Below are 22,634 nucleotides of genomic sequence, written 5' to 3'. Positions count from 1 at the left end.
AGAAGAAGCTCTGCTAAGGCAGAGCTGATCCCACCCACGAAACTTTTGGAAGGATCTGTTCGGAACAGTTACTGGTATAACTAATAGAAAATGAGGCCTTCGTATGTCGAAGTGGTTCATTTGAACTGTTGATGGCTCATTGCTACACTAGCTGGCTAATTGCAGATGAGAAACAGAAGGGACTATCTGACTAATTGATGGGGATTCAAGCTGATCCTGGCTCCACACGGTGCTGCCGCTTTGAAACGCCGCGAGGAGCCTGATGCCGGCTCCCCACAGCGTTTTGAAGTGGCAGCGCCGCACAGAACCCAGGATCAGCTGGGGACTCCCTCCCCCCACTGATCCCAGGCTCCATCTGGTGCTGCTGCTTTGAAGTACCTCTTCTCCCCCTTTCCCTTGCTGCTTCTTTCGGATAGAGGTAGCAAGGGGGGAAGCAACTAGTTGACTAGCATGTTGACTGTCCAATAAGCAGGGCTCGACAATCTATGTAATCTACTCGCCCATGGCAAGTAGATTACATCCCGGAAGAGCCGGGTTCGGGCGATCTGCGCATGCGCAGAATGCCGGACAGCACGGCTGGCGAGCCCTGCCAATAAGCATTTGCTTATCCTATAGTAGACTAGTCCTTCACGTCCTTAATTTGGTGAGTTATGTATCTTAGCACAGGTATAATATTCAGACAGAAGCATAGGCTTTTGAAGCTGGTTGCTTGGATGCTCAGACATGCCAGTCATGGACAGCAGTGTAAAAACTTAAGGTAGAAGCAAAAACATGAAATCACTGTCACAAAGTACCACTGGAGGCATGGGAGAAGGGGTGGGCTCTGTGTTTCCTCTTGCGTTAATGCAGGGTAACTACCGTTAAGGTAAAAACCTAGTAATGCTAAGGCAGTTTGCAGTTTCAGGGTTGTTAGGTCGATGTAATGGACAGATCTTTTCTCCTAGGGAAGGCAAGGCTGTAGTCTGCAACAGGAATGGAAACGGAGCCCCTAGCTCCTGATTTTTCAGTCAGATACTTGCGACTGGATGTCACCAAATGCCGTTGCCACATAGTACTTACAACTTTTTCAGGAAGTTAGACAGTTTCCTTTTAAGAAATGCCGGAAGGGTCAAGTGGGACAGAATGGCAAGTGTTGAGAATCCGTTCGCGTTGTCCGGCTTTGGTTTTGTAAGTGCAGTGCTGCCCTGTTTCCATCTCATCCCAGCAGACATTAAACTGTGGCTGAAGCTGGCTTTACCTTTTTGGTAACTCTCATACTTACCCAGGAACTGGAGGCAGTAGTGGTGGTGGTAGGAAAGACATCAAGCATTATGCTGTTATTGAAAGAAGTCTGGGGCTCTTGCTCAGTTCATCTTTATCTCTCTCTCTCAGAACCACCATGCTCTTGCTGTTACCGTGGGAGGCAAAGGATGTATGAGCAGTGCGAGTTTCTACCTGGCTGTGGAGTGAGAGAAGGGTTTGGCTTTGTTGGTAAATCAGACTCAGCCTAAACTTTCTCCTTGGCAGAGCTATTCCTAGCACTCCATGGAGGCCTCTCCTGTCTCCACCCATAGTTTCTCAGGTCAGAGACTTGTGGCCATGTGTCAGACCCTATGTGGCTACAGTCAACAGCATTTCCTAAGCAGCTTTAGACAGGATTCAAACTGCTGCTTAACAGAATGGGTCAAGAGATCAGCCCTACCTTCTTAACCGCTTGGCCAGCTCCCAGCAGTGCACACAATTTAAAACATTGGATATAGTGTTTTAGCAAAGTGAAAGGTCAGAGCAACTGGAGTTGGGACATGGCCGATAGCTGGGCAACATCCAGGCAGGGCTTGTGCTCATCAGAGCTAACACAGCCAGGACTCTGTCTCGCTCCCAGTCCCAAAGGGTAGTGAGACTTTCAGATGATCTTGTTCCCACGGCTTCTCAGCGAGTGGTGCCGATACACCCTTGTGTTTGTTAGTGGAGTCCACCTAAAGCTTACAGGGGCAAATTCTGTCCCTGGCAAATGCTCAGGAAACCCCTGTAACTATTTGATTTTTTACAAATGATTCACTTCTCAAGTTTCAGCAAAGCTACAGTACACATTGTTGCTCTGGAGATGCCTTTTCTCTGTAGCTGTCTTTGACGCAAACTATAGTCTGACTGTAAGCTGTCGCGTAAATAGGGCATGTTTACTGAAACCATGCACGGAAATTTGGAAGAGAGGATAAAATTCTTAGGCCTTTTCTACATGGGGAGATTGACTGGTGTCACTAACTCAGTAACTATTTTAATTATTCAAGAATAATTCCCCATATGAACACTGTTCTGGAATATTATTTCAAAATATCCTGCTTTCAAGGTTCCTTGGTGCAGATTTTTTTTTTTTTTAATTGAGAAGCAAACCACTCTTTGGAGGTCACCTTTTTAATCTATGTTGCTCGTTAGCCAGAGGTTAATGACTCGTAACTGCAGGGGTCTGTATGGGGGACAAAGTAACCACAGGCTACCAGTGCCTTTACTTGTCCTTGCTGTGTTCTTGCTAACACATCACTAGTAATCAACCCGAATGGAATGTGACTCCCAAGGTTTGCACTGCGTCTACTTATCGGGCTCAAGGACAAGTCTCCTCCATTGTTTTACTGCTTGTCTGCCCCACGCAGGCCTCAAGATAGATCCTCCATTGTGCAGTTGTGCTTTTGGGGGGAGGGAGCAGGAGTGACTGCTAGACTTTCAGGGTATCGTGCAGTTGTGGTTTAAAGTTGAGCAAAGACAGCTTGCCCCCCGGGCTGTTGAAACTGCCTTGGAAATATCACTCCTCATGCCTCTCTGCAGCTTTGTCTTCGGGATCAGTGCAGCCGGCTGAAGCAGAGTTCAAGTCTTCAGTGTTACTACCTGTTATCTGATGGAAGAATAATGGTTTTTTTCATATTGGCTTTTGATCTCAGTGAGCAGTCCTTATGTGTCTGGTATGTAAAACATGTGGCTGTCTCTGATGTTCTGCATTGCCTCTGCATGCTTGCACCAGCTGGGCATCCTGTACCTTGCAGTGTTTGCATCTTTTCATGCAAGAGAGATTTGAGGGGTGCTGCCATGCTTTTGGGGGAAAGCCACCTTCCCTGTGAGGATCTCCATGCACTAGGAACCAGCTCGGTTCCTGTGAATCTGAGGAATTTGCAGTATTGTTTTGGGGCATTAGCCAGAGACTTTCTCTGTGGATAGCAGTAGAGAGAGGAAGGGAGCAGGTTAGGTTTTTTCCTAAAGCTGGTCAGTTGCAGGTAACTGCTAAAAACTGTATCTACAGAAGACCATTATATTGACTACTTTTTTGTTTTGGCTCCCACCTGCCTGCAGGCCACAAACAAACGGGCCACGGGCCGCATGTTGAGTAGCCCTGGTTTAATGACTGATAACCTGATTCTTTACTATCTTTAGTATTGGGTGGCTGTAGCTTTATGCACGGTAGGCCATTGTTTAGCAAAATAAAACTGGATGTTAAACATGGCAAGTTAAGGGATGGGGTAGAAAATACAGGCTTGCACTATGTCACATGAAGACTGTCACCTTGTTTTCCAATTAACTTGCCAAGTCACTCAGGAGACACTGTGGAGAACTTAGTGTGACAATCTGGAAGGCCTATTCTTGGACCTGTCTCTTCAGATGCTGAGCCCAGGAAATGGGGAATGAGATCAGAAGTGCACTGTGAACGCTAGCAGGGAGAAAAGTTACATCAATCAGGAAAACTTACTAATGTGAGCCTGAATGAAACTTGGCTTAAATATACCCTGACAGAACATTTTGTATCAAACTTGTGCAGGGCTGCCAGCTTCCAAAGTTGTGGCACATGTCACAGCAGATGTCCTTTAGCCACATATTGAATTCTGGGTTGCTGTCAACGAAAGAGCTGCGTTGGAGCCTAGGTTGGTCATGAAAAGGAAAACTTCTGTTCCTAATCTTAACTCTGTTGCTCATCTGAAAAGATCCCACAGCAAACAGAAAGCTAGAATGGCATTGTCTGCTAATCAAGTGCAGTTGCGTCAGGCGTGAAACCCGTTAGCTGTTTAACAGGTCACAGCAATTTAGAATGGGAAGTAAAGAATACTAGACCCAGCATTCTCTTGGGGCATTTTAGGTAGAGGAAAGCACTCTATAAGAGGTAGCGGGTGGTGTTGAGATTATTACTTTTAAAATAAAGTGCATTAGTGAGATCTTAATCCCAGAGCTTGCAAATAGCTCCACAGAGATGGCGCTCTGTTCCGTTCTGGGTTAGTGGCGGGTGGCCAGGATATGTATCCTGTTTTATCCAAAAGGATGTGTTGGTAAGTGCTAATTACCTCTGAAAATAAGGCCGCTTATTTAGGCTCCCAGATTTTGGTTTGGGTGTCTAGCTTTGGACATGGGGGTGGGGGGAGCTGCAAAATTTGGTTGTATCTCTACCCTACTAGCGCATATGGGGTAACTTGAATGCTGAGTGATTTGACGGCTATTAAGCACCCCCTGGAAATGCCTGTTTGTTCTTTGTTCTTGTTTATCCTCATTCAAATATTGATTCAGTCTTGCTTCATTTGGGACATTTGGCAGGGTCAGAGCACAAGGTGACTTAGCTGTAGGCCATGTTAATGGACACCGATTGGGAATAGTAGTATTGGAATGGGGTGAAAGAGCTTGATTCTTAACTGTGGGGAGGAGGAGGTTGAACTAACCTTTCTAAATCATTGCACAGTGAAGACTTTTTTAAAAAAAATGTGGCTGACTCAATATCCCCTACGGCAAGTGAAATTAAATTTCCAGAGAAGTTTTAACTTGCTAATTTCCGGACTTTCAGCAGGACAAAGGCTTTCTCATTTTACCATTACCATACACAGACTGGGAAAGGTTAATACAGTCAGTTTAGGGGGAAAAATTCCCCTGTTTTGTCAGCTGTCTACAGCTTGAGGGCCATATTGTCTCTGTACCTTAGTTGGAGCTATTCAAGCAGCTTGCCTGGTAAATGGGAGGATAATGTCATCTTTGTGCGTCACTTCCGATTTTGCTGCAGATTTGCTTTTCTTAGGCATCGCGGCATATTGTGGGCCTCGGTGCGGGTTTATCAGGAATCTTCGGTGGCACATGGCCGGTGGAGTATCCAAAACTGGATACTTCCCTTCTAGGGAAGAAAACATTTTGTATGACTCTGATCCAGTTTGGCTACAAAACCACAAATCAGCTGCCATGCTGTAGCTTGCTTGGGGCTGAAAGTGTTGCGTTCAACTCATTGGTAGCTTCATTGGGGCTCTCCAGAAAAAGCTTATTGATACTAACTGTGCAGTTGAATTGGTGGTCCTGCTTTTGAGCTGGGAGGTCACCTCCGCCATAAATGGCCAAATTAAAACTTGCCCATTTAAAATAAGACCATGGGAACTTGATTTGGCTGGGAGGCATGATCTGCAAAGCCACATCCCAGCATGTGCTGCATTTGACCAGAGTGGTATTCTGTTCTCTACTAGCCTCAGCACTTTTCAGGGTGATGGTGGCTGCAAACTGGGTCTCACTGCAGCTTGAGTCTGGCGCTGTGCTTCCTAGTAAGCTGCCGCTAGAGCCCTCAGTCAATTTTGGGTGTTTCTGGAGTCCAGTGAAAACACCAGAAAGATGTGGGCTGCTTCTCTTCTCAGAGTAGTAAGCACAGGTTAAATGGCCTTTCCTGACTGGCACATTTAAATCCCTTTATGGTGGAAACCTGTTTAGTTTATGCACCCGGTTGGGGACCTGTGATAACCCATGCATAGGGGAGGCATGGGTGGCTGACTTCCCTGACCAGAGAAGACTCTCCATGAGTCCCAAGTTCATGGAGCAGAATAATAGCTTTTAGTTCTGCTTGTTAGCAGAACAGCTGTTTTTTCCGGACAGAATCCAGGCTAACCTTGAGGCCCTTTAGGTAGGGTTCTCTGTGTTCTCCTACTTTTGATAGGCCTGTTGCACTTAGTAGCACTTTTTTCTCCCCCTGGCTTGGGACTGCCGTATCTTTCCAATGCTCTGTTAAAGCCACAGCCAATCTTGCTGCAGGTATTCTAGAACTGATTAGAGCTTAAACTTTTTGCAGACTGCACAAAGCCCCCTGTGGATTTAGGGACCAAAAGAGAGAACAGAGGTGGAAATTGGGGAGGGGGGTTCCTTGCTTGGTAATGTTACTCTTGGTGGTTGAGGCAGTCCAATGATTCCATCTCCACTTGATAAGAGGGCATGAGAGGAGACACCCAAGGTGGTTTTGTTGTTGCTGTGGGGATGGGATTGCTTCTCTGACCTACGAGATGTGTAGCACTCCTCTGCAGATAGTTATACAGTTCTGGAGCACCCAGATCCTGTGACTGTTGGGCATTTGTTATCTTAACACATTGCTTGTAGTAAGAACTCTGCATGAAAGAGAAGAAACCCAAGGACTTGGAGGTGGATTTGCTTTCACCATTTTTTTTAAATAAATGGATGCTTGGCATGCAAAAGCCCAGCCACATAGTTTGTTCTAACTTGGTGAGAATATTTTGTTTGAAAGGGAGCGTCCACTTCTGCTTGAGGCTAGAAGTTCTTCTTCCTGACAGCCTGTAGCTTGCAAAACCTGACTTTGAATAACCTTTTTGCCCTGTATATTTTTGGCCTTCTAAAATATTCCCAACTATTTACCTTCAAAACGTGCATTTCTTCTGTTTGTTTTGCTTGCTATGGCTAATGAAAATAGACCAGCCAGGTGGCTTCACTTTTCAGGCCTTCTGTGTTAACACAAATTTCCTTGCATGGCTGCATATGCCGCAGGGGATGGAATGGAAACAAACCCACTTGAAAACAAAAGTAGCCATTTTATGCTTTTGTGAAAATCCTGGTCTTCGAAACTAGAATTAGGACTTGAGATACCAAGAATCCCATTAAAATGGCGTATTTTTGCAAAGACACTTTAAAGCCATGCGGGTGTTTGAAATGTATTTGGAGCAAATCAGAGGTTCAGCAGAGGACACTAAGGAGTGTGGCAAAGCGCCAGCTGTTCCCCATGAGTCTTGTGCTACTGGTGGATCGTGTCAGAGGCCCTCCCCACGGCCTCTTTCTCTTCACTAGAGGCAGGATCCATCCTCATCACAGGCTAGTTCATAAGTTTGGGGTATAATCCTCTCTGGATTCCTGATCTCCCTTCTCCAGGCAGAGGTTGAGATGTTGGTGGCGAGGGGGAGACCCAGACCCAGACCTGCCTACTGCTCTGGGTTTCAACCCAGAGACCCTAAGCCAGTGGCAACAGGCAGGGTTACTGCCACACTCAATCTGGCAGCTTTTCCCTGGCCACTTCTCCAAACAGTCCCCCCCAGCTCCTTTCCTTTGGTACCTTCTGGTCAGTGCTCTGCTCACCCCACACAGCTCCTCCTTTCTGTCCTTACTCTCTTCCTTCCCCCTTTTTGTCTGGGGGAGCCCTTTTAAAGTGGCACTGCAGGCCTTAATTGGCTGCAGGTGTCTAATCAACCAATAGCTTCTAGCAAGCTGTAATTGGCCCCAGGTGCTTGCCTGATTATGCTGCAGTTTGGTTTTGGGCTTTCTTTTACTCAGTTCACCCAAGCCCCAGCGTGTCTTTCCTCCCTCAGTATGCAGCAGCCAGCTCATCTGGGTCTGTCCCAGGAGCTACCTAGATCGTTTTCTGTTGCATGAGAGGAATTTGGGTTTTTATTCGGCATGAGCCACTTGTACCTATCTACTTCTTGCATCTGCAGTGGTAGCACAATCAGAGGGGAGGATTTGGTTCCAGTCCAGTGGGAACCTCTGGAACAAGCTGAACTCTAAACAACGCTTGCTGCAATGATGAAGTGATTCACCGCTCCCAGTCTGAGGCCTGCCTTCCCTTTTATGGCTAGGGATCCAGTGCATGGCCAGAGAAGTGATGCTCTTGGACAGTGAGGCTGTGGCTCCGTCTCAAGGCACCATTGATAGCTAACTCTCCTGTGGTAAAGCCAGGGAGGAGATGGGGAAGCAGGAAAATTACAGCTTTCCTTCCTAGATGCCACCTTGGCTTATTTGTGTATCTCCTTGAATAACCACTGCAGGAGGAGCAGTGGCATGTGTAAGCTTTCCCTGTGCACAACTAGCATTCCTTAATTCGCATGGGGCCTAGTCGCCAAGAAGCGCTTGCGTTGAGTAACAAGCCTCGTCCCTTCCCCGTCCCCGTGATCAGTGACTGAGAAGGGGGCTGTGGAGGGGCTGAGAGTTGAATTGCAAACAGATTAACCTCATTTTAAACAGCAGCCAAGAGTGTGACTGGCCAGTGGACTATTCTTGTTTATCAGGGCACCTTACAGCAGGGGTGGTGATAATTTTTGATGGCGGGGAGGGTACTCCACAAATTTAAGTGGTCAAAGGTTGCACTCTTCCATTATTAATGGAGGGGGTCTGAAAGGGAGGTTGGGTGAAGGAAAGGGTTGTGACCTGGGGTAGAGGCGCGAGATGGGATGCATGGGTTTGAGTTGTGACCTAGGGCAGCAGGAGACTATTATGCCAGGTCTGGAAGCAGGTATCAGTGCAGGAGCGAGATGGCAGAGGGTTTGGGTTATGTGGGGTAGAGATGCTGGGTGAATCGGTAGCTTGGCAGTCCAGATCTGACCTATGGGGTGTATTTTGCTCATCCCTTCTGTACTGCGACACTCAGTAGGCTCCCTTGAAATTGTTTTGTTTACTGTTACAGTGATCTTAGTTGTGACTGTTCTATGATTAATGGGGAAAATATTTTACTCCGGTTTAATCTTGTGTTAGATAGGTCAGGCTAGATGATCTAATGGTCCTTTGTGGCCTTAAATTCTCTGACTGAATTTCTTTAATTGATTTTTTGGCATCTACCTGAAATCATGCAGTCAGCTGATTAGTTTCCAATGTTTTGTGCACATGATGAACAGGGAAAGAGTAGTTTTAAACATGACTCTCAAACAGTAGTAGACTGTAGGAATTAAAGAAAGGTTGGAATTGTTTTTAACTCGTTTTGGGAGAAGGCTAGATTTCAAGTTAATGTTCCCTTTAATAAGGAAGTGTCCTCCTGAACAGAATGACAGTCCGGCTAGTCTGTTACAGTGCCTGCCCAGAACCCATCACAGAGAGTAATGTACATAATTACGCAGCAATGCCCTATACCGTGACACAGCACAGTGCTATTTTTTGGATTCTCTTGCTGCTGATAAATGCATTGATCCTTAGCACGATCATCCTAGCTCATGTAGATGATGGTATTCCTGCGGTCCAAATCGTGAAATGCAGAGAGAAATGTTTATTAGGGCTGGGCATCCAAACTACTTGGCAGGTGTTATGTAAGGCTCATGATCCATCTCTAGGGCTCAGGGGCAGAGGCCAGCTGTGAACTCCAGCTTTCTAGCTTCTCTAGCCAGAGTACTTGGTCTGGGAGAAGCTAATGAAGCTGCTTCCTGCATATCCTAGAATTCAGAGGGGTTTTGTGACTTCTACCGTGAACTGTTGCCTGGAGAGGATGCGGAGTTGATCTGCAGGCACTTGCTGGAGAAAGACCCATCCTGGGAAGGCATGCGGGCTGCAGGCTTGGGTGTCATAAGAACGGCCGTACTGGGTCAGACCAAAGGTCGATCTAGCCCAGTAGCCTGTCTGCCAACAGTGGCCAGCACCAGGTGCCCCAGAGGGTGGAACGAAGACAATAATCAAGCGATTTGTCTCCTGCCATCCTTCTCCAGCCTCTGACAAACAGAGGCCAGGGACACCATTTCTATCCCCTGGCTAATAGCCTTTTATGGACCTAACCTCCATGAAATTATCTAGCTTCTCTTTAAACTCTGTTATAGTCCTAGCTTTCACAGCCTCCTCTGGCAAGGAGTTCCACAGGTTGACCACACGCTGTGTGAAGAACTACTTCCTTTTATTAGTGTCCCTGTGCACTGTCTCCCTTTGCTAGCAAGCAGTGTGCTGGCTAAGATGACTTGCCAATGGAACCCTCTGATCAGCTGATTCCTGTGTGGGGTGACACAGCATTAGATTGCTCTTCCTGTTATTGAGTTTGCAGTTGCATTGCTGTTCCTTGTTTGACAAATCTTCCCCCCCTTCCTCCCTCATTTTCTTCTGTAAAACACGGAGTGCAATAAGCCTAGCCAAACTTGATGGATAACCTGGCACCCAGATCTACCCTGGGAAGCACACTGCAATGAAAAACGCGCCTTTACATTGACAGACACTGCACTTCCAACGCAGTATTCCAGCACAGCTGGGTCTTGTGAATAATTCCAGTTTCCTTACTCTCAATTAAACATCCTCTTGCTGTGTTGGGGAACTAAACTCAACAGCATTGGAGTAGCGCATGTGATCTTTTTCTTTCAGATGAGGGGGTGACCCATGATTCTAGTCAATGAATGCAAATATTTTTAGGTTCTAACTCTGGGTTAACAAACCCAAAGAATAAACTCATAGCTCTGTCCGTCAAACAAAACATGTTGCTAATTTTGGGCAAAGCAACTGGGATTAGCAGTGTCTAAAACTACTCTGCAATTCATGCAACTATAGACTAATATTATTTTCACTCCGTAGTAGAGGTATACACTTACTTTTTTTTTCTTTTTTCTTCTTTCAGGGAAATTCAGCTCCTGCGACGACTACGACACAAAAATGTCATCCAGCTGGTAGATGTATTGTATAATGAAGAGAAGCAGAAAATATATCCTTTTGCTTTCACTTGGGTGTTGATATGAAGGTTTTGAGTCTTGTTTTTAGACGTGACTGTTCTAAATCCTCATGGTGTTTTGAAAGGATTCCAATTTAGGTGGTTAAGACCCATTTGAGTATTTCCTGGGCTTGAATTTATTCAAGTTTTAAAATACATTCTGCATCTCAGTAGCACTTTCCATCCAAGCGCATTTCCTCAAGTTCAAGTTTCCAGTCGAGTAGAAGCATTGCCGCAGATGGGGGTCAAACTAGCTTGTTGACAGTCAAACAGTAAATCAGAACTAGAAATAGAACCTAGCAGGCCTAGGCCTTGTCTACACAGCACAGTGTATTGTTGCTGCAGCGATCTATTCTCTGGCCATGCATTTATCATGTCTGCTTAGACGCAATAAATTGATCTCGAAGCACACTCCCCTCCACGCTGGTACTCCACCAAGACGAGGAGTAGCCGACGTTGACGGGAGAGCAGCCCCCGCCAACCTTACAGCAGGTCAACTTCAACTACGCCAAAGTGTGGTGTTCCTTCCTCTTGTTAAAACCATTCACTTGTTCTCTGGAGTACAGGTCCCTGCCAGCACTTCTGCCTTGTGGAAAGATGTGCATTGCTGAACCCTGGAGTCTCCGGCTTGATATTCTTCACTGGTCAGAGCTAGCTCCCAGACTGTCTAAAGCCACCTTGGGTTTTGTGTCCTTCCCTTGAATGTCCCCTGTAAGGTGCACAGTGTGAAAAGGGCCTTAAACACTCAAAGCCTGACGATAAACCCAAGAGATACGGAGCATGCCACTCCCCTGGGGTATGTAACCTGACTTTTCAAGATCAAACAATCCTGGTTTTGGAACCAAGCCCTAGATTGTGATTTCTGGGAGCACCAAGACCTCAAACCAGTGTTTGGTGCTGCATCCTCAAGACACTGCTCCAACTTCAATGAATGAGTTACAAATCTTGCTGTTTGCTCTGATCTCCTTTTCAGGGTAAAAGTGAGCAGCCAGATGCTTCCTGAAAAGGCTGCTGTGCTACAGCCAAGTGTCTTTTGGCTTAAACCAATGTGGCCTTATTGAGTTGAACCATTGTTGCCTTCCCTGTTAAATGGTTGCTTTTATTTTCAACACTTGCTCCTCAATAGGGGGTGCTCCCTTTACAGTCACCAGTTAATTTAATCCAGCACTTTATTAGATCAAAGCCTTTGCAGCTAGGTCATTAGTATTATAAACAACATTACCACTTTCCTCCCTTATTTTGGTCACTGGATAATTCAGTCACTATGCATAGAAAGCTGCTGTTTGATTTAATAAAGAGCTGAAATTCTGAAAGGAAAAAGAGCCCAAGGGAGACCTCATGTGTTTGCAAAAGGTGATGACAGCTCAGAAGTTAATCAAGAAGGAAAGCCAGGGAGGGTGGGACCCCCCCCCACTTTTGCTTTCCTCATTCTCAGCCCCCTAATCTTTGCAAACATCTCTGCAGTAGGGCCATCCCTAGAGGAGGTGCAGGGCCCAGGGCAACCCCCTTGCCCCCCCCCCCCCCCCCACACACACACACACAGCCCAGGCCCTGCTCTGCCTCTGAACATAAGAACAGCCAGACTGGGTCAGACCAAAGGTCCATCTAGCCCAGTGTCCTGTCTGCCCACAGTGGCCAATGCCAGATGCCGCAGAGGAAGTGAACAGAAACAGGTAACTATTAAGTGATCCCTCCCAATCATCCATTTTCAGCCCCTGACAGAGGCTAGGGACACCATTTCTGCTCATCCTGGCTAATACGTATTGAGGGACCTATCCTCCTTGAACTTATCTAGCTCTTTTTGAACCCCATAGGTTGACTCTGATGCATGAAGAAAAACTTCCTTTTGCTTGTTTTAAACCTGCTACCTGTTCATTTCATTTGGTGACTCCTAGTTCTTATGCTATGGGAACAAGTTAATAACTTTTCCTTATTCACTTTCTGTATACCTGTCATGATTTTATAGACCTCTATCATATCCCCCCGAGTCTCCTCTTTTCTAAGCTGAAAAGTCCCAGTCTTTTTAATCTGTCTTCATAAGGCACCTGTTCCAAATCCCTTTTCTGAACCTTTTCCAATGCCAGTAGATCTTTTTTTAGATGAGACAACCACATCTGTACATAGTATTCAGGGTGTAGGCGTATCAGGGATTAATATAGAGGCAGTAAGATATTCTCTCTCCCTTTTTAATGATGCTTCACAATTTGTTTACTTTTTTGACTGCTGCTGCACACTGAATGGATGTCTTCAGCAAACTATCCACACTGAGTGCAAGATCTCTGAGTGGTTATAGCTAAATTAGTACCCATCATATTGTATGGATAGTCTGCTCTGTCCCATCCCCATTCCACCCCTTCCCCATGGCTAGCATCAGTATGGGGAACCATCGTGTCCATAGGACAGCTGAGGTGGCTGCTGTGGGCCTCCCCAAATTGTGGGGACGGCCACCCTGAATAGTCTGTGGATGGGACGGTATTGTGTGGCAGTAGGGCGGCGGGGGGGGGCTCAGCTTCAGTTACTCCTGTGAGCAAAGCCTCCTTGTGGATTTTGTGTGTTTGGGAGCCTTGGTCACAGGGAGGAGAATGACAAGTCCGATGACATGGTCCATCCGAAGCATCCCTTTTCTTTAGTTTAGAATTTGAGCAGCTCTTGGTGTGCCTGCCTCTTCCCCCTCCCCCGTCCCATTCTAAAAGACGGTCTTTGTCTCTTGAAGCACAAGCATTTGCCCCTGAAAAGTGCGTTTCCAGAAGAGCATCAAAGACACTTGTTTTCATCCTCTGCTCCACCCCCGTTCGGGGCCGCTGAGGTGGTGGAAGTGAGATGTATGCGTTGGCTAGGTTTTACCTTGGCAGTGCAGTGTCCAGCACACTGCTTGTCTGGTCACAGGCTTCACTGATTTTGGACCCAGGAAAGCTGTGGTGAATGGATTAAAAACAGACTTTGGCATTTAACAGGCCATTAAGCAGATCCACAGTTGATGGGAGGGCAGCACTGGAGATGAATGGAGAGCCTCATCCAAGCAGAAAATAAACCTAGTTTATTAAGCAACCTCCTGGCTGGCACCCTCTCCTGATGGCTTCTATTATTGATAGCTGCAACTGTGTGTGGGAGGAGAGTCCTACTGACTCGGAGAAATGAGAGCTGCTGCCTTCTCGTGCTCGCCTGTAATAGACGTACGCGGGAGAACGTTCCAGCCTGAATGGTGCGTGGGCTGTAATCTAGCTAGTCAGCCAGAGAACACTCAGCTGCAGGTAATGGCGCCGGGGGGATGACACATTTTGGCTGCTATTTAAATAGGAAGCGAAGTGTCCTTTCTAGAAAGGCGCCATGGCTGGAATTGACTCTGAGACACCCGTGAAGTGGGAGCTAGCTTAGCATTTCTCACTCAGAGGTGGGAAGGTTTCTTTCTTCCCGCTCATTCCCTTCTTTGGTGCAAGCCGCTTCCTTGGGGATTAGATCAAGAAAGGGAGACTTACGGGCTCTGGCTTCTAGTCCCGGATCAGTCACGTGTTGTCTTTGGCTTCGTTTCCCTCTCTGGATGAGAGCTGCAAGATCACAATCTGAGGCTTGCAGAGCCCTTTGGGGTCGCGGGGGGAACGTGCTAGAGAAGTGGAACAGTTTAAGGCCCCCGTTGAAAACAGGCGCGTTTCTCCTGTGGCTGTCAGTCGTCCCAGGGAGCTATAGCATGTGTGGAGACCAGCAGCTTGTTCTCTGGCCTAGCCTGAAAAGGAAGGGCTTTGCCAGGACTGACTAGTGGCAAAACTAGTGCCCTGCACTCATAGGGAGCGTGTCCCCAGAGTCGCGTTGCTTCCTTGTCTACATCTCAGAAATGTGGTGTTCTTGCGTGGCCCTGCAGGCCTCCACTACCTGTGGCTTTAAGGCAAGCTCTGATGGGGCTTTCCGGTTGCCCTGAGAGTTTCCTGCGAGGAGAAACGTCTAAGTGAGATCTGTCATGACCCCCCTTTCCTGGGCTGAGCCAGCTGGAGGAGCAAGCAGCCCCACCAGGGGAGAGGCAAAGAGTGAGAAGCACATGAAGCAGTGGTGTATGGGCAATTCCTCTAAAGCCATCCCCGACCTGCCTACCCCTACCTTAGCGGTGGCTGCTGCTGACCAGGTCTCCAGCGGCAGATCCCTTCTTTCTCCCTGTGCCTGGCTATCAAATAGACAGAGCCACATACACAGACCCAGCCAATCACTGAAGGTCCTTGTAGCCTTATTCCCTTTAGTGCCCAACAGCCCAGAGTGTTTATGCCCTGCTGACAGGGAGGGGCCTAGACTGTTACTTCTCTCTGAGGAGTTTTCACCAGCTATTTCTGTCCATCGGGCCTGGGGTATTTATGGGGTAGTGGCCCAGATCTCCCAGGGCAGCTCAAGCCCCCCTTCCTCTTACTAGCTAACCACAATTCTCCTGGATTCCCTGGGATTTGCCTTTCTGGCCAAGAATTGCTGAAGAGGAGCCTGGCAAGTATTTTGCCTTCCCTCTCCTAGCCCTGGCCTGGTGCCCTGGCCTGGAGACCAAAGGAGCTGTGGGGCAAATGAAAGGAAGGATCATCCCCAAGGAAACCCCGACCTCGATTCAGACAGTTCCTCAGCCCTGTTTGAGACTGTCTGTGTGGGGGTTGGACAAACACCACAATGTGAAAGCAAAAACGTTTTGGCTTCTGGACTCTATGACCTCTCGAGGTCCCTCCCAGTCCTAGTATTCTATGATTGATTCTTCCTAAAACAGCCCCCAAATCACGCGTCTCTTATTCTGTCCCTTCTGGAAGAGAAAGCTGGGCTCAGAGGTGCTCTAGGAAACTTGGGCCCCACTGAAAGTACTGGTCTGGAGGCAAAAAATCAGGCCTAGCCACCACTCTGAGGGTTGGATGACAGCTTCTCTTCCCTAGGATCAGGGCCGGAGAGGGGATTCCTTTCCCAGTGCCTCAAGGGCACACTAAGGAATTTCACTGCTGCATGGAGCCACCTCCAGCAGGCACCTTCCCTTTAAACAGGCAGGAACCGAGGAAATGCTTCCTCCCCCTTACCCCAGCTTCAGAATCAGCCCCTAGCATCCCTGTAAAGGCTGCCCCAATAGAGACTGAACGGGAGGGCCTCGCAAAACATGGCACAACGACTGGCGCATGTACCCTGCAGGGCACTGCCGCTCCCCAGTGGCACAGAACTGCCATTAGAGCGGGGCTCGTCTGGGCGTGCCTTTAACCATGGTGCTTCCTTAACTCTGCCTTCACGTATATGGTGATGGAGTATTGCGTGTGCGGCATGCAGGAGATGCTCGACAGCGTCCCAGAGAAGAGGTTTCCAGTCTTTCAGGCTCACGGGTAAGTGCAGCAGCTGTTCTTAACCCACAGTGTGTCCCACTCTTGCCATGGTGCTTGCGTTCATGGGGATCGTCTCCCACGCTCTGGCTTGGGCTGCTGGCTGCGCTTCAAAGCTTGTTATGAGCGGAGCGTGCGTCCGGTACAAGAGAGCGTCCCCCAAGAAAATCAGACGCTGAGGGGCGTGGGGGATTCTGGGAAGCAAAAGCTTTTTTCTGTTCTAGGGTTTTGATCTCAGCACCCCAAGATCCCTCCTGACTCCCTTTCCTGCCGCGCTGCCTTGCACGTGCCTTAGCTGCTCCCGAGAGGCGGCTGAGGCCGTGTTGAGTGCCGGGAAGCTGCACCGGAGGGCAATACCCTCCGAACGCCTTCTGGTGTGACCAAGTCCTCCTCTGGAGGAGGGAAATAAGCCCCATCACTGATCATCTGGCCCAGAGCTAAATGTGCAACTTGCTGACAAGTTAGACCCAGATTTTGCAGCCGGTGAAATGTCTCCTCCTGGTGTTTCGTGGTGACTGTTTTATTGGGCAGCATGTTAAGGGAGGAGGGTGAAAAATCACGAGCAGCAGCCCTGTGATGCTCCGTACCCTGCCCTGCACGGCCTGAGCGGGGCATTTGGAGCCGAAGTCAAATCCTTTCCTCTTTGTGCCGAATTTGCTTCTCTTCTTTTGAAAGTGAAAGCAAGTCTAGACGAGCCCTCAGTCAGGACCTATGGAAATTGGGGCTTTTTCCTGACAAGACTGACACCCTCTGACCTGCCAGGGGGAGCTAGAGAGTCAAATCCCTGCGAAGAAATTACAGGTCTTGGCTGATGCATAATCTGTCAGTCCCCAGTCTGCTCTGCTGTGCTGTGCTGTGCATCCTGGGAAAGGCTCGCTCACTCCACGCTCCCTGAAAGCTCACCGCTTAATGGGTATTTACAGGTTACTAGCAGCTTGCCAGGCATGGCTGTGCCACTAGCTATGGGGTGCAGGAGAGGTTGAAATAGAAGCATTTCAGTTCCTAAGGGCTCTCCTAACAGTCCTACACGTCCCTTCTTTCTCATTCTCCTCCAGCCCCAAGTCTCAGCTTCCCGGATGTAACTTTGCCCGTAGCTTGACTGTAAATTAGCGATGTGTTGAGAGAAGCCACTTAGATGCTGGCCCCTGTGCAGCACTTGCCAGTCAGTGTGCCTGCGGAGGTTGGCTGTGCCTTTTCTCCGGTGCACCCAGCTGCGATGGTTAATAGGCTCTGTTGCGTCTTTCCGAGATGTCAACTTGACATCGGTAGATGTCAGCTCGGAGGACAGCTGCTTGCGTGCCCTGCTTTGCCTAGCCCGCTGCGTGCAAGGGCCAGGCCTGCTGTTCTGTGGCTCCCTTGGAGACCCCACGGCGCAGTTGGTCACATCTTGCTAAGAGTGAGCGTGAGGAAGGGAGGAGTCATGCGTGGAACTGAGATAAATGTCTGCTGAGCTGCTTCCGAGCCAGAAACCCTCTTGGGGCCTGTACCTGGCTCCCCGTCTCTGCCAGCTAGCGGAACTTACAGCCAGATACAGAGTGGGAGAGCTGTGATCTAGGACAGTCAAGTGTCTCGGAGAAAGGGAAGGTTAGGCCTAGCTGCAGCAGGTGGACACTTCTGTTCTAAACATGCAATAGACCTAACCTGCTCCAGTTTCCCTGTAGCAAAGGGAATGTAGGCCCAGCCTGTGTCATCCTGGAGCACTGCCCTTCTTCCTCTGCATGTTGGCAATAGCTCAGATGGAGCTTCAGTCACTTGACTCACTTCTCCCCCCTTCCCCCCCTCTTTTTCCCCCTAGGTACTTTTGCCAGCTCATAGATGGCTTGGAATACTTGCATAGCCAAGGGATTGTCCACAAGGATATAAAGCCGGGGAACCTCCTGCTAACAACCAATGGGACACTAAAAATATCCGATTTAGGAGTCGCAGAGGTACGTGAGGATGGCTTGTGAACCTCATTCCCTGCACCAGCTAGAGACCTACACACTGGAGACTTGGAGGGACACGAGCATGTGTGTCTCCAAAAGAAGTCATCAAAAGAACTGTAAGGTTACAAAAGTCAAGTGCTCAATAGTCAGGAAATTCATGAATTGAAGTCGAATAGGCAGCTTCTATTCAGCCCCCTCTGCTATGCGTTATTGGTTCACCCATCGTTACAATCGGGTTTTTTGTTGTTGTTATGCTAAATCAGGTCAAAACTGAGATTTTCAGAGTCTGATAATTGGGCTGAGTGTAGATGATTTTCCATAGGGACAGCAAAAGGCACTCCTTGACACAAACTCTTAAGAGTGTCTTAGAGTTTCTCAACAAAAGAATTGTGAGGACGTTTTGACATGGAAAAGAGACTCTTTAGAGGGGACATGACCAAAGTCTATAAAATCACAAGTGGTGTGGAGAAAGTGAAAAGGAGTAAATAATGCTTCTATAACACAAGAAGTAGGGGTTACCAAGTGAAATTTAAAGGCACCAGGTTTAAAACAAACATACAGTCAACCTGTGGAACTCCTTGCCAGAGGATGTGAAGGTCAAGCTTATAACAGGGTTCAACAAAGAGCTAGAGAAGTTCATGGAGGTTTGGTCCATCAATGGCTGTTAGTCAGGATGGGCAGGGAGGGTGTCCCCAGCGTCTGTCAGAACCTGGGAATGGGCAACAGGGGAGGGATCACTTGATGATTCCCTGGTCTGTTCGCTCCCTCTGGGGCATCTGGCGTTGGCCACAGTCAGCAGACAGGACCCTGGGCTAGATTGACCATTGATCTGGCTCGGTATGGCTTTTCTTATGGACAGATCAATACATGTTCCCCTAATCTCATTATGCGAAATGTTTGAACTGTTTTACCTGAAACTTTAAAAAGTGGACTAGGAAAAACATACAGCATAGAAAGCCTCAGTCTAAATGTTTAGTTGGGCAAGGTTATAAGCAGGGCTCGACAAATAATACAACCTACTCGCCCGTGGCAAGTAGATTGTAACCCAGAAGAGCTGGGTTCGGGTGATCTGCGCATGCGCAGATTGCTGGACAGCGTGGCTGGTGAGCGGGGCTCACCACGGTTCAGCGTGCCCTGGTTATAAGTAATTGAAAATGGGAACTTTATGCTAGGGCGAGTTATCCTACCTCAGCTACATGTGACCCTGCCAGCTCCGCTTGTTCTTTGAGACTACAGGTGGTGTATTGTAGTTACCCCCCGAACTGGGCCGAGGCACACTTGGGGTGCTCACGAGGGTGAAGCTTTTATCCTGGGTATGATCCTCGATGACGTCTGCCAAGTTTGGCACACTGACCTGCCCGTCTCTTGCTGCAGGCATTGCATCCGTTTGCAGAGGACGATACATGCAGAACGAGCCAAGGGTCGCCAGCATTCCAGCCGCCAGAAATTGCCAATGGCCTGGATACCTTTTCAGGCTTCAAAGTGGACATCTGGTCAGCAGGGGTCACGCTGTAAGTGCCTGCCCGGGAACCCTCGGGGATCTGTAACCCTCCCAACAAATCCTAGGTCAGATTTGGTCTGGCTGCTAGGAGCCCTGACAATGAACGTGCGTTAAGGGGGGGGCCACACCCCCTTCTGCTGCCTGTTCGATTTTTTTCGGGGGGGGGGGCTACACCCCCTTCTGCTACCTGTGCGATTTTTCAGCAGCTGCTGAGTGACTCTGTTCTGCTCCCATGGGTTACTTGCTTCGGCCACAGGCTTGTTCTGGGACTTGCAGCTGGGGATGCCCTGTGAGCCTAGCCCTCCCCATTGAATGGTGGGTACATCCAGGAGCAAATGCCCAGAGGGCCAGAGCAATTGGAACCAGTCTCTCTGACTATGGTAACTCCATACCAGCCATTTCTCAATCCTTATCTGGCCAGGTGTGTTTGAGGCTCCTATGGGGGCAGTATCTGAGCACCCCACAAGCATTTATTTTAAAGTCTTCCTTCTCAGCTTGTCGGAGAGAGAGCTTGATAAGTTTCTGGTTCTTGTGGATGTGTGAAGTTGAGAGAATGCTGTGTCAGGAGTTGGGAATGCATCCGGGTCTGCATCTGTCATGCAGTGTTCCCTGTAAGCTGAGTGCTAGGGCAGCTGCCCAGGAGAGATTCAGGTGCCATCCAGCTGATTGGCAGAGCACCCCGGCTGCCCACAGCCTGTAGCATGTGTTTCTATTGGTGGTGCACAGAACAAATTGTATTCCACACATGGATGGAAAAAGTTAGAGGGAACATTGTTCAGCTTCTCTTGTTTTCCTGACTTACCTGTTTGCTGAACTAGAACTGGTGTTGCCTGTGTTCATCCTCTCACTGATCTTTCTGCATTTACAGATACAACATTACAACGGGTCTTTATCCCTTTGAGGGGGATAATATCTATAAGCTATTTGAAAACATCGGGAAAGGGGACTACACAATTCCTGAGGATTGTGGTCCTCCGCTCTCCGACCTGCTTAGAGGTGAGCGTCTCTTTCAAATGACCGGAATGAAAATGGGTAAAACTGTGGATGCAACACATGCCCAGCAGTCGGGCTGCAGATGGAGAGGCACCCCTCTGAACGTAGAGAAGTCTGTCCGAGCCTTCCTCCTTTCAGAGCTTGCGAAGGTTTGGAATATTCGGGGGTGCTGTGGACTAGGCCCCTGAAATGGGCTGCATGCATCTTCTCTAGAGAATCAAGCCGTATACTAGAACTCCAATTTCATATGCATTCGAGACTTTAAAACCTTGAGGGCAAACCCACCAAAGGGCAGATTTTTCGAGCCACATCAGCACTTTAATGCTAGTCTCTCTGAAGCAAGAGCATCTGGCTAAGATCCTTGCCCAGCCTTATACAGCAAGATATAAGTATAATGGTGCCCATGGAGGAGATGGCTTCTGCTCTCGCTTTCTTTTCAGCGTCGACTCTGAACCTCCTCCCGTGGACCTGAGACCATGCTAATGCCATCTCTTGTGGCTTGCTGTGTGAAATGCTTCAGTTGGTATTAAGTGCATGGTTCCAGGAGCTGCCTCCTGCTGTGCCCCTGACAGACTCCTCAAGGGTCTGCTTGGTGCACAGAGAGAGAGCTCAGCATCCAGTCCTGAAGTGTGAGTCTGCCCTGTTCCCCTGCAGCTCAGCTTTCAGGAGGAACTTTGTGGGCAGTACAGTCATCGGCGGAGCTTCCTGTGGTCGAGACCTGGGAGAGGTAGCACTGCTCAGGGTGGGCCTGTAGGAGACCAGGGTGCCATTCCTAGCTCTGACACTGACCTGCTGGTTGGCCTTGAGCAAGTCCTTTGCCTTTTGTGAGCATGTTTCCCCTCCCACCCTTTGTCATCTGTCTAGACTGAGCTTTGTGGGGCACAGATGATCTCTTACTGTGTGTCCAGCACCTCACGCGATGGGGTCTGGTCTCGTGCGGGGCTGCGTGGTGCGACTGCACAACAAATAAAGTAACTGCGGGAGTCACGCTCGGCCAACTCTACTGGCTTGTGGGTATTCCTGCTCCTGAAGCATCTCTTCCGGGTAAAACTCCGCGATTAACTCCTCGTCCTTCCTCTGGGCTGAGCCTCTCTGCTCCTGCAGAGCTTCGTCAGCCTCCCAGTTCTGCCACGGATGAGCTGCGTGACTGTGAGCAATCCCTTTTCCTCTCTGTGCCTGCTTGCCCTTCAGACACCAGGAGTGATGGCGGGACGCTCCCACCCTATCCCCACAAGTCAACTTGGGAGTCCTAGTCCCCCTGCTTCAGCCATTTGCTACAACGTTTAGTGCCCCTACGGGTGTGCCTCTTGATTGGAGATTTTCTGTTAGGAATGTCTGTGTGCACTGTTACACTAACTAGCACCACACCCCAAGGCTCAGAGAGCTTTTCACTCTCAGGCATCTTGAATTGCCCCGTGTTCTTCAGATCCAGCAGGGACTGGTTAGCTTGGTCATCCGGCTATGACAGCAGCATTGCATCTCCCCCCAGAAGGGTTTTCAGTATTTGCTCATCCTGTGTCCTCTAGGCTGAAGGGTTTGGGGAACCTCCCCCTCCTACTCAGGATCTCAGGCTACTGCTACACTGCTGTGTGTTTTTTGTTTTTTTTTGTTTTTTAAAGAATCGCAAGAGGTTTTGCCGATTAAAAAGCCCCATGTAGACAGAGCCGTTTGTCAGAAAAAACCCTCTTTCGCAAGGTCCCTTATTCCTCAAAAAATCAAGGTTTACAGGATCTTGCAAAAGAGGGGTTTTTTCCCCAACAAATGGCCCCGTCTACACGGGGCTTTTTATTGGCAAAACCTCTTCCGCAAAAAGATCAGAATAAGAAATGTGGATGTGAGCACGATTTGCATATCCTCTTCCACAAAAAAGTGGCGGTGTAGCCGTAGCCACAGTGTGGTACTTGAATACCTTGTGGGGGCCTCCATTTGAACCAATAGCAGCTTGCTCCTTGCTCGTTTTATGTGTGAAGGCAGTCCCGTCGGCTTGCACGGCTGGGGAGCTCAGCGCCTGGGTGGCACCCCAAATAGTGTGTTCAGGGTCAAAATGCTTAAAGTGCTGTTGGATTTTCATGTTGTCCAGGCCACTCATCTACCAATATTCTTCTCCAGCCCACGCAAGTCAAGTGGGACCTCCTTTCAGACATTAGCTGAAGCGTGGTCATTGGCCTCTTCTGTGGATAGGGTCAACCGGTTCTGGAAATCACCCAGACTACGTCTCCAGGTCAGAGAGATCCTGGGACCCAGGGTCTCTACTCAGAGCCTTC

At 48.6% G+C, this 22,634-nt stretch overlaps 1 protein-coding gene across 4 annotated transcripts in view; it reads left to right on the top strand.

The window, feature by feature from the left end:
- The window catches only part of STK11 (serine/threonine kinase 11), a 63,602-nt gene that overhangs the window by 14,190 nt on the left and 26,778 nt on the right, over nucleotides 1-22,634 (top strand). For 2 of the 4 annotated variants that reach the window (XM_075902665.2, XM_089774900.1), the window contains exons 2-6: nucleotides 10,544-10,627; nucleotides 15,865-15,954; nucleotides 17,747-17,879; nucleotides 19,251-19,387; nucleotides 20,246-20,373. In XM_075902665.2, coding sequence (XP_075758780.2) covers nucleotides 10,544-10,627; nucleotides 15,865-15,954; nucleotides 17,747-17,879; nucleotides 19,251-19,387; nucleotides 20,246-20,373 — 572 coding nt within the window. Of the gene's footprint in view, nucleotides 1-2,643; nucleotides 2,934-4,148; nucleotides 4,284-10,543; nucleotides 10,628-15,864; nucleotides 15,955-17,746; nucleotides 17,880-19,250; nucleotides 19,388-20,245; nucleotides 20,374-22,634 lie in introns of those variants that run through there. The other 2 variants (XM_089774901.1, XM_089774902.1) reach the window with 2 other exon arrangements.

This window comes from Pelodiscus sinensis, chromosome 32, assembly GCF_052426305.1.
Source record: "Pelodiscus sinensis isolate ZL-2025 chromosome 32, ASM5242630v1, whole genome shotgun sequence".
In the NCBI taxonomy this organism is placed as follows: Eukaryota; Metazoa; Chordata; order Testudines; family Trionychidae; genus Pelodiscus; species Pelodiscus sinensis.
Note: the sequence above shows the minus strand (reverse complement) of the source record. Positions and strands in the feature narration are given on the sequence as shown.